Source organism: Giraffa tippelskirchi, chromosome 7 (assembly GCF_054371585.1).
Source record: "Giraffa tippelskirchi isolate mGirTip1 chromosome 7, T2T-mGirTip1v1.2.pri, whole genome shotgun sequence".
Lineage (NCBI taxonomy): Eukaryota > Metazoa > Chordata > Mammalia > Artiodactyla > Giraffidae > Giraffa > Giraffa tippelskirchi.
This window is the reverse complement of record NC_137281.1, coordinates 75,392,830-75,411,174: the sequence shown is the minus strand read 5'-3', so window position 1 is coordinate 75,411,174 and position 18,345 is coordinate 75,392,830. Positions and strand designations below refer to the sequence as shown.

The following is an 18,345-nucleotide window of genomic DNA, read 5'->3' as shown; positions in this document are numbered from 1 at the left end:
ACTGGGCATATATCCAGAGAAAGCCACAATTCAAAAAGATACATGCACCCCAGTGTTCATTGTAGTACACTTTACAATAGCCAAGACATGAAAGCAACGTAAATGTCACTGACAGATTAACGAAGAAGATGTGGTAGATATACACAATTGGTGAATTTAACTCAGATGACCATTATATCTACTACTCTGGGCAAGAATCTCTTAGAAGAAATGGAGTAGCCATCCTAGTCAAAAAAAGAGTCCAAAAAAAAAAAAAAAATGCAGTACTTGCATGCAATCTCAAAAACGACAGAATGATCTCTGTTCATTTCCAAGGCAAACCATTCAATGTCACAGTAATCCAGGTCTACGCTCCAACCAGTAATGCTGAAGAAGCTGAAGTTGAATGGTGCTATGAAGACCTACGAGACCTTCTAGAACTAACACCTAAAAAAGATGTCCTTTTCATTATAGGGGACTGGAATGCAAAAGTAGGAAGTCTACTGGAATGCAAAAGTAGCAAGTCAAGAAATACCAGAGTAACAGGCAAATTTGGCCTTGGAGTACAGAGTGAAGCGGGGCAAAGGGTAATAAGAGTTTTGCCAAGAGAACGCACTGGTCATGGCAAACATCCTCTTCCAACAACAAAGAGAAGACTCTACATATGGACATTACCAGATGGTCAATATCGAAATCAGATTGATTATATCTTTGCAGCCAAAGATGGAGAAGCTCTATACAGTCAGCAAAAACAAGATGCGGAGCTGACTGTGGCTCAGATCATGAACTCCTTGTTGCAAAATTCAGACTTAAATTGAAGAAAGTAGGGAAAACTACTAGACCATTTGATATGACCTAAATCAAATCCCTTATGATTATACAGTGGAAGTGACAAATAGATTTAAGGGACTAGATCTGATAGACAGAGTGCCTGAAGAACTATGGATGGAGGTCCATGATATTGTACAGGAGGCAGGGATCAAGACCATCCCCAAGAAAAAGAAATGCAAAAAGACAAAATGGTTATCTGAGGAGGCCTTACAAATAGTGAAAAGAAAAGAAGCGAAAGGCAAAAGAGAAAGGGAAAGATACACCCATCTGAATGGAGAGTTCCAAAGAATAGCAACAAGAGATAAGGCCTTCCTCAGTGATCAATGCAAAGAAATAGAGGAAAACAATAGAATGGGAAAGACCAGAGATCTCTTCAAGAAAATTAGAAATACCAAGGGAACATTTCATGCAAAGATGGGCTCAATAAAGGACAGAAATGGTATGGATCTAACAGAAGCAGAAAATGTTAAGAAGAGGTGGCAAGAACACACAGAAGACCTATACAAAAAAGATCTTCATGACCCAGATAATCCCGATGGTGTGATAACTCACCTAGAGCCAAACATCCTGGAGTGCAAAGTTGAGTAGACCTTAGGATGCGTCACTACAAACAAAGCTAGTGGAGGTGATGGAATTCCAGCTGAGCTATTTCAAATCCTCAAAGATGATGCTGTGAAAGTGCTGCACTCAATATGCCAGAAAATATGGAAAACTCAGCAGTGGCCACAGGACTGGAAAAGGTCAGTTTTCATTCTAGTCCCAAAGAAAGGCAATGCCAAAGAATGCTTAAACTACTGCACAATTGCACTCATCTTACACGCTAGCAAAGTAATGCTCACAATTCTCCAAGCAAGACTTCAACAATATGTGAACCAAGAACTTCCAGATGTTCAAGCTGGATTTAGAAAAGGCAGAGGAACCAAAGATCAAGTTGTCAACATCCACTGGATCATCGAAAAAGCAAGAGAGTTCCAGAAAAACATCTGCTTTATTGACTATGCCAAAGCCTTTGACTGTGGGTCACAACAAACTGTGGAAAATTCTTCAAGAGATGGGAATACCAGACCACCTGACCTGCCTTTTGAGAAGTCTGTATGAAGGTCAGGAAGCAACAGAACTGGACGTGGAACAACAGACTGGTTACAAATAGGAAAAGGAGTACGTCAAGGCTGTATATAGTCACCACGCTTATTTAACTTATATGCAGACTACATCATGAGAAACGCTGGGATGGAGGAAGCACAAGCTGGGATCAAGATTGCCAGGAGAAATATCAGTAACCTCAGATATGTAGATGACCCCACACTTAAGGCAGAAAGTGAAGAAGAACTAAAGAGCCTGTTGATGGAAATGAAAGAGGAGAGTGAGAAAGTTGGCTTAAAACTCAGCATTCAGAAAACTAAGATCATGGCATCTGGTCGCATCACTTCATGGCAAATAGATGGGGAAACAATGGAAACAGTGACAGACTTTATTTTTGGGGGCTCCAAAATCACTGCAGATGGTGATTTCAGCCATGAAATTAAAAGACGCTCCTTAGAAGAAAGTTATGACCAACCTAGACAGCATTTTAAAAAGCAGAGACATTATTTTACCAGCAAAGGTCCATCCAGTCAAAGCTATGGTGTTTCCAGTAGTCATGTATGGATGTGAGAGTTGGACTATAATGAAAGCTGAATTCTGAAGAATTGATGCTTTTGAACTGTGGTGTTGGAGAAGACACTTGAGAGTCCCTTGGACTGTAAGGAGATCCTACCAGTCCATCCTAAAGGAGATCAGTCCTGAATATTCATTGGAAGGACTGATGCTGAAACTGAAACTCCAAAACTTTGGCCACCTGATGTGAAGAAGTGACTCATTGGAAAAGACTCTGAGGCTGGGAAAGATTGAAGGTGGTAGGAGAAGGGGACGACAGAGGATGAAATAGTTGGATGGCATCACCAACTCAATGGACATGAGTGAGTAGGCTCCGGGAGTTGGTAATGGACAGGGAGGCCTGGCGTGCTACAGTCCATGGGGTTGCAAAGAGTCAGACACGACTGAGTGACTGAACTGAACTGAATATCACTTAGCCATAAAAAAAAAAGAATGCCATTTTCAGCAACGTGGATGGACCTAGAGACTATCATACTAAATGAAGTAAGTCAGAGAAAGACATATCACTTATATGTGGAATCTGGGGGGAAAAAAAAGAATGTAAGTGAACTTATTTACAAAACAAATAAGCTCAGAGACTTCGAAAACAAACTTATGGTTACCAGAGGGGAATCGTGGAGGGAGGGATAAGTTAGGAGTTTGAGATTACCATCTACACACTACTATGTAGAGAATAATCAATAAGAACCTACTGTATAGCACAGGGAATTCTACTCAACAGTAGATAATATTCTGTAATAACCTATATGGGTTAAGGATCTGAAAAAGAATGGATATATTTATATATGTAACTGAATCACCTAGCTGTATACGTGAAAGTAACACGTTGTAAATCAACTATAATCCAACATAAAATAAAAATTACAAAAAATTAAATCTCAGTGAAAAGCTGTTTATCAAGTGATATTACCAAAAGAATCTAATTCAGAGTAGACATATTATTTTGTGTTCTCTACAATTTCCTCCAATGATAGAAAAAAACTCCTTTACGCTTTGGAAATGTGTCCTTTGAAGAGTGAAACACTTGTTTATCCAGTTATCAGACATCCATTGAGTCTTCCATACACATGGTCTGTGCTGAGGATGTGGAAAGTGTTCACGTACTCACACCATAACTGGCCACAAACAGCTGACATTTTTAAAAAAGAGTAACATTTAACACCTTTAGGCCTGGCCTCTGTCATTAAACGTAATCATTATAAAGCATAACAAGAGAGTATGTTTGTGGGTAACAAAACAGGAAGCATCTTACCGTCCCAAGCATCAAACATATCTGTTATGAAGTAGTCAATAAAGGAGATTTGGGACTTGGGGATGCTACAGGTATTCCGGTCAAACACTGGCATCACTACGGGTAGCCCCTGTCTCTTCTCTTCGTCCGTCTGTAAGAAATAACACACACGGGGCTGTAGGGCAGGTGAGGAGCTGTCACAGTAGCATCGAGTTTGTCAGAACCACCCTGTGAAAAAGGTGTCCTAATCCATCGATGAAGAAACAGGCTCAGCATTTCCCAGGGCTTACATAACTCAACTACCTGATGAGCTGTAGTGACTGGATTCAGCTCTTCTGACTCTTTTAAATGTGTTAGATAACTATTTACAGCTACCCGCCCCCCCCCCCGAAGCAGTGATTTCAGGATTCATACCCTCTTTTCTAAGATCTGTGTTCATAATTGCAAGGTCGACAACTTTCAAAGTAATACTACTAAATACTAAGTGGAGTTTACACTGAGGGTACAGAAGCAATGGTGGGTTTAAAGCTGCTGACGTCTCAGCACGAATCGAAGAACTGGAACCAAGCTGTATCAACAGACATTGTATTATTCACTGTTATATGCTTGCAGGTTAAAAAGAAAGTCAGTTTCATTTAATGATGTCTAAATTAAAGCAGTAAGAATTATTAATCTTACTAGACCTTTGAAAATACTTTCAAATATTCTGTGTGACAAAATCTGAAGTATATACAAAGCCCTTGTGCTGCACATCCAAGGGTGTGATGGTTATCTGAAAAGCAGGTAGGCAGTTGAGCTGAACTAGGTTCTTTTTTTCATGGAATAACTATTTTTTACTGAAAAGAATGACTGACAAACTGATTGTTTGGCTGTACTGGTCATGCATGCAATTCTGACGATATGTGTAAATTGAGTATTTTGCACATTGAAGTGTATGTTTATAATGCATAAGGTCATAATTCACAGGACTGAAGTTAAAATCCACATTTACTGGTGGTGTACTGAGCCAGAGACCAGCTGACCAGAGACCTCATTTGTAACTCGATTTTTAGGTCACATTGTCGTGTGAACATTCGTACTTTCCTTTATGGGAAAAGGACACCTACGCAGGGAAGTTACATTAAAGAACTTAAAAATGGTTCTTTCCCATTTTCCATTCACATACTTTGAGAACATTTAGGAGTAGGATTTTAAGTCTTCTCTGTGGGTTCTGGAAAGCCCCATTAATGGTCTCCTACCAGTTTCGGCTCAGCTTGCTCATTTCAGGTCAGTCGATCAGGCAGCCTTAGAATATCCACTGCTGTTCAAGGAGTGGTTTGGGTTTTTTTTTCCCCCTTCTCTTTCTGGCAAGCTCTGAGCTGGCTGTCCTAATTCGCTTTAATTCATGGACTCTCTTCTCATCCTTGAAAGCTACAGCTAACTTACTGCATCCTTAGCTGGTTTTTGCCCTGCCAACCCTTCAAGACATCATTGGCTAGTCTTTAACCTGCCTCAGTAGTACATTCCAGTGAGACTGGCACTCCCCCTCCCCAAATAATTACTTGTAGCCACTTGGGACATGTTTGTCTTTCTGTCCCACATCATAAACATGAGTCCCTAAAGCCTCTTGTTTGGAAGTAGGCCTCTATTTCAAATGGCATCTTGTGGTCTGCTACTTTCTGGGTTGTTATTCAACTCTTTACACTGCCAAAGTTACTATTGCTATATAGAAATTCTATTTTTCCTCTTTACTATTTTGGTTATAACACTTGGTTCTCTCAGAATGTCCTTTCCCATTTCTAAATTTTGAAATCCTTAAAAAAAAAAAACCCAGCTCTAACACCTTTTCCACCTTTCTAGATAAAAGCCGTTCTTTTATCTAGAAAAAAAACCTTTCTGAACTCTTAGGACTTAACATATACCTCCTTTAGAAGTATTTTCACTTAAAAAAATACATTGCGTGGACCTATTTGTGTCTATGTCCCCTACTGCATTATAAGCTACCCTCAGGCAGAGATCTGTCTTATGTCTGTGTTTCCCACAATACAACATGGAGATAATAATCTGATGAATGACTGGATTTCCCAGTTTTTGTGGAAGTTCAGGATCTAAAAACTTGAGAATGAAAAGAATCTCAAAGGCTCAGTTTCTCTCCTTCCCCCTTGAGCGACTTTGATTAGTGACCAGCCATACCAGTTAGTCTCTTGAGGGACCAGAATTCTATTCCAGGCTGGGGTGAGCCATTTCTTTCTGAGAAAGTCATTTACTTGTTCACTCCTGGTGCTTCCCCAGAGAGACAGCCCACCTGTGCAAAGTACTCCTCAGAGATCCTCCCAGCCCATTCAATGCACAGGTCCAGGGGGCGGCAGGGGTTGGCTACGTCTGCACACTTAATCATCATGCGTTTGATCAGGGTCTGGTTCTCAGGGAAGTTCTTCCCCGGAGGGCTGCACTCACAGTCACTGCCGTCAATCTGGAAAGCAGACGAGGGTTGGTTTAATATGATGGTGAAGCCCACAAGAGTCAACTGGTCAGATACTGTATGGTGGTCACCCAGGCCATCTCAGGCATGAGACGTGATGAAGGAGGCATTCCCATGTTTAATTCCATATATGATACACTGACATATTCAAGCAATACAAACACATAGAGCTTAAAAATGCAGCGTTCCTATCACCACCCACCTCGTGGTTTTGTTTTCAACCAGTCACTCCCAATTTAACTGTCTACGGTCTTCTGATACTGATAGGCATTTAATGAAAATCAACAGGAATATAGCTCTTTAAAGCATCTAATTTTGAGGTCTCCCAAGAGCCCGAAGAACAGAGAACTAGAAGGGCTTTGAATCCTCTAAAATGCCACCATTTATTCCAGTCTCTGCTGTCTGCAGGCTCCTCTCATCATCGTCTTTGGGCCTACTTTTGTCACCACTGGCTTTATTTCAGGGCTTTTCTTTCAGGGAGTTCAGAGTTGCTATGGACACTGTCAATCTGTTCTTGTCCCCAGGGAAAACAAATGGCCAACACTTCAGCCCTTCCTTACCAACTCCAAGTAAATAACCATCTTGTATTCAAGACAGAGAGAAAATGCTCTGAGGCCAGAGTATAGGGTATAACGGAAATACACTCTGATGTTTATTATTACATGTGAAATGGTTACCTCAGCTGCCATTGGCTTGTTGATGCTGTTCACAAATTTGTTCACATGTTCAAAGTGTTTTGTCATCTCTGTTGCTAAAACCATGTCAATAATAGCTTGGCGCAGTGTTCGATAATGGTTCCTGAAATAACCAGAAGACAAAGGGCCTTTGTTCAAATCATTGCCTGCTGAATTAGAACTGTTCTGCCATTTCACCACACTTCCCACAATCCAGGAGGAAGCTAGGGGCATTGAAGAAATGAGTGAAGACCACAAAAGAGTTTACCTGCTCATCTTCCTACTAAGCCAGGACTTGGTGACACTATACCTAATCTTCCCAAAGATAGCTGGCCCTCATATGATCTGTGAGGATTAGAAGAGGCACCACCTGTCACATGGGCACTTATTTTACAAGGTGGTTCCCTTCTGTCTGCCCTTGGCAACATCAGAAAAGCAAGGCGGAAGGAAAGGACGAGTTCCTTCCCCGTGAGGCTGGTGCAGCAACCTGACGAGCTGTCCCCTGGCATTCGGTGCAGACACAGCGATTCTTATTACAGAGAAGTCTTGTCATTTCTTTTGATGGTGGCATTGGAAGAAAGTTTTCCAATTAACGAGCAATTATCTACATTACAGTTACACAGAAGTTGTAATGGAAGGAGCAGCAACCCTGCTCAAAGTCACTGCCCAGTTCCTATAATCTTTTTCTAAGTCCAGGAGCCAGAATGAGGAACTGAATGAAACTGGCTATCGGCAACAATTCCTTCTTTGAAAGTTCTAAAAACAGTACTTGATATGAAGCCTTCAGCTGACGGTGGAATAACTGAATATTTTCATATTATAATAATGATATGTTTTCAGGTTTCCAGAGACCAAGGTGATTGGTTCGGGCTCATGGTGACAGGTGATCACTGAGGCCCGTGCGGGCTCTGCACGCTCGTTGCACTGCTCTCTCTTGGGGGTCTTCTCTCCAGCCTGGCTGGTACTACGTTGGAAATATTCAGTCTGGCTGCAGGGCTGTGTCAGGCAAGAAGAATGGCTCCTATCTGTTCACCTGTGGCCAACTCACCAGAGGAGAGAGTTCAACCATGGGGGGAAACCCGCCCCACCCTGCGGACTCCAGGAGCTCTGCTGGGACCGGGGAACACGGTCTTCTCATGAGCTAGGGTTTTAAATGGCCAAAAACTGAGCCAGGGAAAGATGGGGAAGGATACATTTCCTCAACTTACAGCAAAGACAGGATGTCCTTTTGAGAGAGTGAAAATATCTGTTATATTTATTAGTAGCAATAATCTGTAGAAATCTTTGCAGCATATAAAGCATTTTCATGAACTCACTGAAGACCAAATGGAGTTTAAAAAGTTGAAAGCAGTCTAAAAAGTACAGTTAAGATGAGAAGGGCAAAGTTATTATTTTACTGTCTGATACAATGGGAAAACTATTATTATTTCCTCTTCCCCACCAAGAGGAACCTAAGTACTTGGAGAAGTCAGGGAAAACTGAGTTTCCGACTTACATTTTACAAACCCAATCACAAGAGCCTGAGGACACAAACCTGTCGATATTCTTGAAAATGTTGCATTTGCTGTCCTTGACCGTGAGCTGGAAGGCCAGGGCTGTGTGGTGACTCTCCAAGACAGCGGTGTCATTATAGAGCACAGCGAGCTCACTGCCCGCGTTGCACAGGAAAGAGTTGGTCCTTCCCGGGTGGTCCACGTCGTGGACTGTGGCAGCGATCAGGGCGGCCACCTCATCCAGCTGATCGAGGCTTCCCTGGGGCCCGGGGGAGGCAAGGTTGAGTGTTACCCACTGGATAATGGAGACCTACACTCATCCCTGTCTCCCAGGGGGGCATACGCCAGGGGATCCTTCTCTGACTTCCTAGAAGTTAAGAGGCCACCTAGGATACATCACATCACCTTGCTGTATCGTGGATTATCTGGAGGGAAACAGAAATCTGAGTTGCAGTTATAATGGATACCTAAATTCTTTCTCCAGAGTCCATTTACTCTAGTTGTTCTGCGGGGAAATGACAAACAGGAATGCGTGCATAGTGGCATAGTGCCATGACTCTCTTCCATAAGCGGACCGAGAAGAAAGTGGCCTAGGATCACAGGTGTTACTTTACTTGCCTACTTCTGAAAAGATTCTGAGAGTGTGGCAGTAAACAGCACAGATACAACAAAACTCTCCACACAAAGATAAGAGGAGTAGAGCCAAGTAACATAAGAGGATCAAGGGCAAAAAGAATTTTCCCAGGAAAACTGACGCTAAGGGAGCTCTCACAGTTAAGAAACACAATTCAGCTCTGGGCCAGCAGGTGGCAAAGGCAAAAGGGGGACCCCTATTCTTAACACACTCATCATATAATTAAAGAACACAACCCAGAGCATCAGGGGATACAAACATTTTCTCAGCTCACAGCTTGAGGAGGAAGTTATCCAATGGCCTGCTGTTGTATAAGACATTGTACTTTATGAATTCTTTCCTTCAATCACCATTTATTGGATGCTTGCTGGGCGCCAGCTGTCTTGCAGGGTGCAGGAGTTGTGGTGAATTACTCTGGCATAGTGTCTGTGCTAATGCAGCTGGCCGTTTACTGGGGAAGGCATACGTAACTTACTGTAAGATGGGTTAAGAAGGAACATGCAGGTGGTTTGTGAGTGTAGCCATGAGGCCTGATCTAGTTTAGGGCAGTGCTGTCCATTCAGCTTTCTGTGGTGATGGAAAAGTCTGCACGTGGGCTAACAGTAACCCCTCATCCCTCATGGCTCCTGGACACTTGAAATGTGCCAGTGTGCCAAGGAATGGAATGTCTCATTTTATTTTAATTAAATGTGGCTACTGGCTACTTTGGATGATGCAGATGCAGAGGGTGGGCAAGAATGGGCTCTCTGAGGGAGCGACTTTTATGCTGGAAACTGAAGGATAAGCAGGAGTCAGCCAGACAAAAAATGGCAAGGGAGAGAAATCCAGGCAGAAAGATCAGTTTATATGATGCTTCTGATGTGAAACAAAGTGATTTATGAAGAGGGAACTTAAAGAGCATCATTGTGACTGAAGGGTAGTGAGCGAGAGGAAAAGTGGTTCCCAAGATGAGGCTCAGGGTAGGGGGTGAGGTGGGCATAATTTTTGGTTTTTCCGAGTTGCTTTCCTAGGCTGTTGGAGGAAAACCCTGCAAACTGCTTCTCAGATGCGAACAGGTAAGAAACAGCGACTCTGAAGCTCAGCCCTGAAAACTTTTCTGAAAACTGTCCCTACCAGAACGAAGACATTTCCATTTTCAGACTGACCTCCTGGAGCTGGGGGACAGTCCTAGCTTGGCCTCGGTCCACATGAACCACCTTCTCAAGCGGGCCTAGCAGTCAAGGCCATTCTTCTCGGTTCTTCCCAGAGACTGATGCTGTGATGCCCAGGGCGAGCAAATACACCTAGCCCCCTTTTGCTGCTGGTTAGGAGAGGCCGTGGTAACCCGCAGGGATGGTCAGGGGTCCGGGCTGCCCCTGCTTGGCCTCCACTCTCACTGATTCTCCCTGTGCACTGAGGACCGTGAGGCCCAAACTTTGGGCCTCCAGCCAGTGCTCTTGGGGTGTGTTCTATCTTGCTTGGGGTACGGGGCCGATTTATTTTTACGTTCTTTAATGATGTAGATTCAAGCAACTAGAGTAGACAACAAATAGCACTAGAGGAGACGTGCCCTTCCAGCTTGCGCTGATTCGGACCCTGCCCTCTCAGTGCTATCAGGGCCACGCCCTGAGTTTTGGTGGGCACTGTCTATTAAGGCAGTGTCTGAGAAATGCAAGGGAAGCAGGGATAGAAGGCCAGGCTGCTCACTGGCAGATGGGAGGAGCAAGGCTCTCCCTATGGCAGGGAGGACTGTCTGTGGAAGAACCCCCCCCGCCAAACCCACGGGAGGAGAAATGCAGACATTTCTGGAGTGTTGTCTTCCTTCAGCCAGCAGGGTCAGAATGGACTCCTTCCTAGATTAGCCTTTGCAACAGCTGCTTTACTAGGATAAACAGTCACACGCAGACAATCACAAAAGAATGCTGGCTATCTGGACCTCTCCACTAACTGGTTCCTGGGAACAGGTAAGAGTGGGGAGGGGGCCAGGTCTGTAAGGCATGGAAGGAAAATGTCGGCTCTGCACAGGTTCTGGTGGTGTTGAGGACGTGCAGCTCTCACGGTGACGTTAAGAGTTTTAGCCTTCTAAAGAAGTTAGGGGTGACAGGTGACATGGGGATTTGGTAAGAACATTTTTCTGACTCTCTTGAGCAGTAGAAGTAGGTCTGGTGGAAGAGGCCTCAGGAGTAAATCCCACTTGAAGCGCTTCATAGTGGACTAACCAGTGATCTTGGGCTGCTATTAAACCTTTGAGCTCAGGAGTCCCTTCTAGCCCAATTCTCCAGGGTTCTGTGCCACTCTAAAGTATCTGATTCTTTTGCCTCTTAGAAAATGTCTTTTGGATTACAGGCATATTGTATCTAGTCTTAGACTTATTTGTATTGCTGCTATTTGAGAATTTAATTAGACTCTGAATGCACTAGCAGAACAAATAATTTAAAGAAAATTTCTTATTTTAGGGGAGGGAGAGTAAAGGAGATAATAAAGTGACTAAGCATTCCCTAATTTATCAAGCATTTAATCTATATTTTTTCTAGAGCGATTCTGTTTAAGAGGACTTCATCTTGAACTCAAGGCTGCAGTGCCTACACATCAGTTTGGTCCCAGTGTTCATGCCCACGCTCCTGTCCTCATTTGACCGTGTGCAAACTCTGCTGTATCATCTCTCATGTGGTGGAAAATGGAGGAATGTGAAACTGGACAGGAATCTCGAAGTGCTTTAGCTCCTCACAGAAAGAGAAGCCTGCGTGTTGTGACTGCAGAAGCCCATGAGTGCCGCGCTTAGAGAAAGCTTGCGCAGCGCAACAAAAAGCCCCTGCAGCCAAAAACGGGGCCATAGAAAGGCTGTTATCACCTGTGATACCACCTTTTTAAAAGAGATAAAAATCTTACAAAAGCAGCATTCTTGAACCACTCTATTTGCTTTCTTGCTGATGAAAATAAATGCCAGGGTCAGTCTTTGGCAAAACTGAGAAGGCAACGCCACCCCCTCCCCATGTTGGTGCCTTTTCTGCCCCTCTTACCTGTCCACTACCACGCTTCTCCTTGAGCACCTAGGGGCTCAGACTAAGTAAGAAAATGACTGCATGTTAAGCATCTGCCATCTGTCTCTATATAGCACTTGTCCCAAGGATATCTGCTTTCTAAGCTTCACTTCTAATTGTAGCAGCAAAGAATTACAAGCTTCACTGAAAGTGATGACAGTTGGAAAAGAGGGGAGATGGGGACCTCTTGTAGCCACACATGGGGTACACACAGAGCTGCCCTCCAAACCAGCACCTTAAATGATAGTGCTGACTTCTCAGACTAGGGAACTTGGAATTCTTTCAGAATTATACAAACCATTAGCATGCAGATGTACACAATTCACACCTATACAAAACACATACGTATGTATATAAATCAGTAGGATGCTGAATGGCTCATAGCTATCTGGACTATAACATACCAATGACAAAATTCTGATCTTAAAATTTAATCTCTAGACCTAGTAACCATTTGCTATAATAATTAAGTTCTGTCCTCTAAGCTGGTATCATGAAGGGCTCCTAGTGAACATTTGGAGAATGGGTTTATGGATCAGCCAGACATGTAAAGGAGTGCTCACAGTGGCATAAATTATTGTTTTAAGCATTTGGGGGAAGGGAGGACTAGGAGAAAAGGCTGTGTCTTTACAACACCAAAAGGATCAGTCACTTTGGTAGCTCAAAAACTGTCAAATTGGGTCCAAAATAGCTGTTTGCTTAGTATATTTAGAAGGTTGAGTTCTTAGTGAGTTCTCCAAAAGCTGGGCAGGTAACTAGATTGTGCTGTCAAAACGCTACCTTCACTCTTTCCTTGCCGAGGAAGAAGGCTGTGGCGTGCAGGACATCAGCGGCGTGGGTGGAATTGTGGTAAGCATTGGAAGAGTGGTAGTTGGCTTCAATCAGCTGGAGCCAGGCCCGAAGAGTAGCTTCAGAACAGTGTAGAAATTCACAGACTCCAAACCGGGAAAAGACTTTCAAGCCCAGGTAAACCAATGGCCTGAAAAACAGGAAAGTACGCTCTGATTCATTGTATTCACTGCTCCAGAAACTGCTTTCTTTGAAGATACCGGGCAATTGGTTTACCTCCCTCCGATGCGTACTCCACAGCACAGGGGCATAAAAATCGTCCTCTCCAAATTAGAAGGTGATAGGGCCTCTCCTCCTCACCCGTCACTTCTTTAAAACTAGGTGCCTCGTGGTGGCTAATCCAAATGACCTCTAGACTGTCTCTAAGTCATCCGCCCTTCAGTGGCTCTACAACCAAGAGAGGCCTCTTACGGTCCCTCTCTGCTTCCACGTAAGCTCTACACTTCCGTGTTCCCTGAGGAAGTTACAGAGCCTGAGGACAAGAGGTATGGCTTGTGTGGGCTCAGCAGAGTCGTGTCACTGAGAGTCAATTACTTATTTACAGGTGCGTATCATTCATATCCAACACCTCTGGAAGAAATGAACTTCTGTAATAGAAGAGGACTTTCTGAGTTATCCGATCTTTCTCCTGCCTATCGGATAAAGCCAAGGGAAAGTCTACAGTGCTCTCAAACTCATGCTGTAAGCTGGAACTTTAACACGTTTGGGGCTGAGAATGCTTAGAACTCTTGGCTCACTGGCAGAAAGGATGACCTGGCTAGATCTGAAGAAGACACTCAGTATTTCTTCATCCTGGGTCGTCACCAGTCTGATCCCAGATCTTACCCGCTAATACTCCCTGCGCCATAGGGAGCTCACTCCAGGGACCATGGCCTCTCTGCATGATTGAAACTCCTCCAGCACGGCATGAAAAGCAGAGCCTGGGTGGTCAGCTGTGGCAAGGACTCACATCTCCCTCACAGTTTCCAGATGTGAAAGTCTAGAGCGTGTCCATCAACCCTCCCCTGCTGGCAGCTGGAGAAGCCCCGTACCTTTTGTGCGTCACAGCTTCCAGTTCAAAGATGTTGAACTCCCAGCTTTCCTCATTATCAAGCAATTGGGCGATGGAAGGTGGGACATCATTGATGGTTACTGGCATCGCAAGGTGACTATGACTCTGGTGCACGTCTGAACAAACAGATGGGGCAAGAAGGGTGGGTAACTGGGGACTCGTGAGGGCTGCTGAGCATCTGTCATCTTCATGGGTGCTGCCAGAAACAAAGTCTTGAACTTCCATGGGCAGGAAGATTTTCACCTCAGGGTTCTCTTATACTTCTGAACTTCAAGATCCCCCAATAGAAAAATAATTCAGCTTAATGGAATTAACTGTTTAAATATAGACAAGATTTGTGATTCTTACTCTTACAGTGCACAGAGAAGTAATTTATATTAGGAGACCTGGTTTCAAATGTAGACCATAGAGATATTTAAACACCAATGAGACCAACAGGAGTATCACAAACACCTTCCCCAAACAGTCATCCCAACACTGAGGGAGATCAAAGGCCAGAGACAGGTTACCAGTTACAAGTGGAGAGAGGACAACTTACTCTTAGTGAACACGTACTCATTTCCTGACAACCTTCTCAAGCCATCCTGGAATAAAGACAGATGCTATGAGAAGCATGCTTTCTATGTCATTATCATTATTCTCTCAGTTCTTTAATTAGCCAAAGGGATTTGAATCCTGAATAACCCAGTTAATCTGCAACTCCAAGTTGAAGCTCAAAATTGGATCAGAACAATAGCTACAAAACAGGGGATACTCTCCTTTTCATGGCTATTAGCTGCAGGGGATGGAGAACTGAGAATTAAGTGGCTGTGACTGCATTCAGGTCTCTCACCTGAGCTGTGAGCTGGCCCTGTTCTCATGCCATCTTTCTTTTGTGACGTTTTGAAGCCACATTAATGAAATCACAGAAGTAATCTTCGTTTGGGTGCATGTTAATTTGAAAGGACCCCAGTTACGCTCATGAAAATGAAAGTCGCTCAGTCGTGTCCGACTCTTTGTGACCCCATGGACTATACAGTCCGTGGAATTCTCTAGGCCAGAATACTGGAGCGGGTAGCCGTTCCCTTCTCCAGGGGATCTTCCCAACCCACGGATCAAACCCAGGTCTCCCACATTGCAGGCGGATTCTTTACCAGCTGAGCCACAAGGGAAGCCCAAGAATACTGGAGTGCGTAGCCTATCCCCTCTCCAGGGGATCTTCCCGACCCAGGAATCACAGGCAGATTCTTTACCAACTGAGCTATCAGGGAAGCCCTAGGGACTGTTATTTTGGTGTTCTTAGACTTACATCCTGGGGAGCCAAATCCATGGGCCACATTTGGGGGATGATTTAATGTAAAGCCTTTAGAGTACTCAGTCGCTCAGTTGTATCGACTCTTTGTGACCCTGTAGACTGTAGCCCGCCAGGCTCCTCTGTCCATGGGATTCTCCAGGCAAGAATACTGGAATAGGTTGTCATACCCTCCTCCAGGGGATCTTCCTGACCCAGGGATCAAACCCACATCTCCTTTACTGCTGAGCAGATTCTTTACTACTGAGCCACTGGGGAAGCCTCCAAGCTTTTAAAAGGTTGGGTTAATTTTTGACTAACATCTAAATTAACTTTTTTCCAATTATAGTTTCTATCTTATAACATGAGCTTTGCTGTTAGCCTTCAAAGGAAGTTTCTGGACTTGAGGTCTTGGAAGGGCAGCACAAGGGAATGAACAGAACGCCCATGTTCCACCATTTGACAGGCTCTTGAGCGTTAGTTCCCAGATGTTCTTCAATCTCAGTTCCTATCCTCTACCTTCTACCCGAGTACCTATTTAGATCGTTTCTTAAAAGTCATTTATAATTGCTTATTTGTCATCCTGCGAAAGTATGTGCTAAGGTTTAAAGTGTTCATGAAGGGCTCTCCTGAAGTCATACTTAGAATCTCCAGGCCAAGAGCTTCAAGTTTCAAAACTAGATAAATAGATAAGTAATGATGGCCATAACCATCCTGCCTCTAAGGCAGGTGTCACAAGGAGCTCCTCTGTTGTTGTTTTTCCCTTCTGCTTTTAATTTGCCTTTGTCGCTTCTCTTTCCTAATGCTTCATAAAAATAGGTGGAAGCTCGCACTGGTTCCTCACTGCATGACCTGAAGAGCAGCCCATGGTCTGGCAGCAAAGGACGGCAGGTAACTTGTTCTGGGAACCAGAATCTTCCCGCAGCAGCTCTGCAGTGGCCAGCCTCCTAACAGACCCTTGCCAGTCTTCCTTTGTTTTTTTAATGGAAGTATTGTTGACCCTCAATGTTGTGATAGTTTCAGGTGCGTGGCAAAGTGGTTATACATATATATATGTGTGTGTGTGTGTATATATTCTTTTTCAGATCCTTTTATATTATAGATTATTATTAGATATTGACTATAATTCCCTGTGCTATTCAGTAGGTTCTTGTTGCTTATCTGTTTTATATATAGTAGTTTGTATCTGCTATCTCCTAATTTATCTCCTCTACCACCCCTTTCCCCTTTCGTGACCATAAATTTGTTTTCTGTATCTGTGAGTCTATTTCTATTTCATAAATAAGTTCATTTGTATCATTATTTTAAATTTCACATATAAGGGATACCATATGATATTTGTCTTTCTCTGTCTGACTTAACTTCACTTAGTTTGATAATCTGTAGGTCCATCCATGTTGCTGCAAATGGTATTATTTCATTCTTTTTTACTGGCTGAATAATATTCCGGTGTGGTGTGTGTGTCCTTTAGAAATAAGAGTCTACACTGCATTGGGATGGGCAACTAAGGCCAGCCCAGGGCCTTGAAAGGAACAGGAGGTTACTCAAATCACGAGTGCATCAGAGACCTTTGGTGAGAACAAGGACAATGGACCAGAAAGCCATTCAACATTCAGCATCTGGTGGCAGGGCTAGACAGAAAACTTGAAAGTAAAACTCTTTGGTGCCTCAGACTTTGTTCTCCCAAAGAATTCTTCCAGCCTCAGTCTCCAATAAGAAGCACAAATGAATAATTTGAACCTTCTTATTTTTCTTCACTTGCTGCTAGATGATGATTACAGACAGATCACAGCAACACCAACAGGCCAGGATGAGGTCCTTAGACATCAGCCACTTCTAGTGGTTACAAATGGAGTACTGGAGAGCTGGCAAGGGGCGGCCCCTCCCTGCTCCCTGTCCTGAGCCACAGTGGCTCCACTGTTTTTATTGATTATAAAGGGAACGCCAAGTAAAGCTTTTATTTAAAGAAAGGATTCTACGGGTAAGATTTTGGAAACTAGTGCTGTCATCTAAGTACCAACCCTTTCATTATATGAAGAGCCTGAGGTCTGAGGAAGCCAAGGTCTCAATGGATAACCGTACCAGGTCAAGGGGAAGAAGTCAACAAGGGCCCCATTGTGATAGCTAGCCTTCAATCAACTGTCCATTCACTCCTTACTGTAATACAAATTCTGAAGGACAAATTATTCATTTGTGTTCTGCCACTGCTTCTCGTTGGTTATGCTGATGTTAGCCCACACAGCAGGTGTTTCTACACCTGTAAGTAACAGTTTATCTGTTACATGTATTTGGGAGTACATTTAATGTCATCTGCCCTGCATTTCTGGTTCTTTCTTATCACTTACAGTCATCAGCCCTCCCACGAGATCACTGGTGTGGGGATCTTCATCTTTGGTACCCAGCTGAGGGGAGTACAGTTCCGTAGTTCGTAAAATTTCTAAAACTCTGTCCAAGGCTTCTGCCACTGTGACAGGACTGTTTTCTTGGGCTGCATTGATTATATTTATAACCTAAGGAAGTGAAGAGAGAGAAAAAATAAATTTGAGGACATTAGGGTTCTGCTTCCCAAAAGTCACTCATGAGCCCAGAATCTAAAAGAAATTAGACGATAACACATCTTATTGTTCAAAATGCCCAGTGTCTTCATGGCAGCACCTCATCGTAATGAAGCAAGCTTCTCTTGCCACCCTCTGGTGTTTCTCTTACTTAGGCAGCTACATCTTCTCAGGCGCCTCTGCTGATCTGTCTCCTCCAGCTCTCTGCTACAGGCGGCAGTCCCTCGGAGATTAATGCTGGGCCTTCCTCTCTCTCTACAGTTCTCTCAGAGATGAGCTCTTTCATTTCCACGACTCCGGACACATAAAACCCACAAGCCAAGGACTCTCAAAATTACACCCCAGCCCTGAACTCCATCTTGACCTTCAGATTTATATATTCAGTTCCCTGCCTGGCCTATCTATTGGAGTATCTTATTTACATGTCAAAAACTAAAGTCATGACCATGCTCCCCTCTTCCTAAAGCAAGCAAGTAAACATAAAAAAAAAAAAAAAAAGACAAGAGCTGCACTCCTTTGGTTTCTGCATTGCTGTGAAAAAAACCACTTCTATTAATCTTGTGCTCAAACCAAAAACCTGGGAGGCCCTGTTTGACATATCACTTTCCCTCAATTCTCCCCCTGCCTGACAGCAGAATTCA

The 18,345-nt window shown here is 43.6% G+C and overlaps 1 protein-coding gene across 20 annotated transcripts in view; it reads right to left on the bottom strand.

The window, feature by feature from the left end:
* Window positions 1-18,345, bottom strand: part of PDE8B (phosphodiesterase 8B) — a 292,972-nt gene that overhangs the window by 29,675 nt on the left and 244,952 nt on the right. For 19 of the 20 annotated variants that reach the window (XM_081505927.1, XM_081505928.1, XM_081505926.1 and 16 more), the window contains 8 exons: window positions 17,495-17,659; window positions 14,418-14,463; window positions 13,860-13,995; window positions 12,760-12,958; window positions 8,367-8,584; window positions 6,836-6,956; window positions 5,982-6,149; window positions 3,719-3,848 (listed from right to left, as the gene is read on the bottom strand). In XM_081505927.1, the coding sequence (XP_081362053.1) occupies window positions 3,719-3,848; window positions 5,982-6,149; window positions 6,836-6,956; window positions 8,367-8,584; window positions 12,760-12,958; window positions 13,860-13,995; window positions 14,418-14,463; window positions 17,495-17,659 (1,183 nt within the window). Of the gene's footprint in view, window positions 1-3,718; window positions 3,849-5,981; window positions 6,150-6,835; window positions 6,957-8,362; window positions 8,585-12,759; window positions 12,959-13,859; window positions 13,996-14,417; window positions 14,464-17,494; window positions 17,660-18,345 lie in introns of all 20 variants that reach the window. The other variant, XR_014058459.1, reaches the window with a different exon arrangement.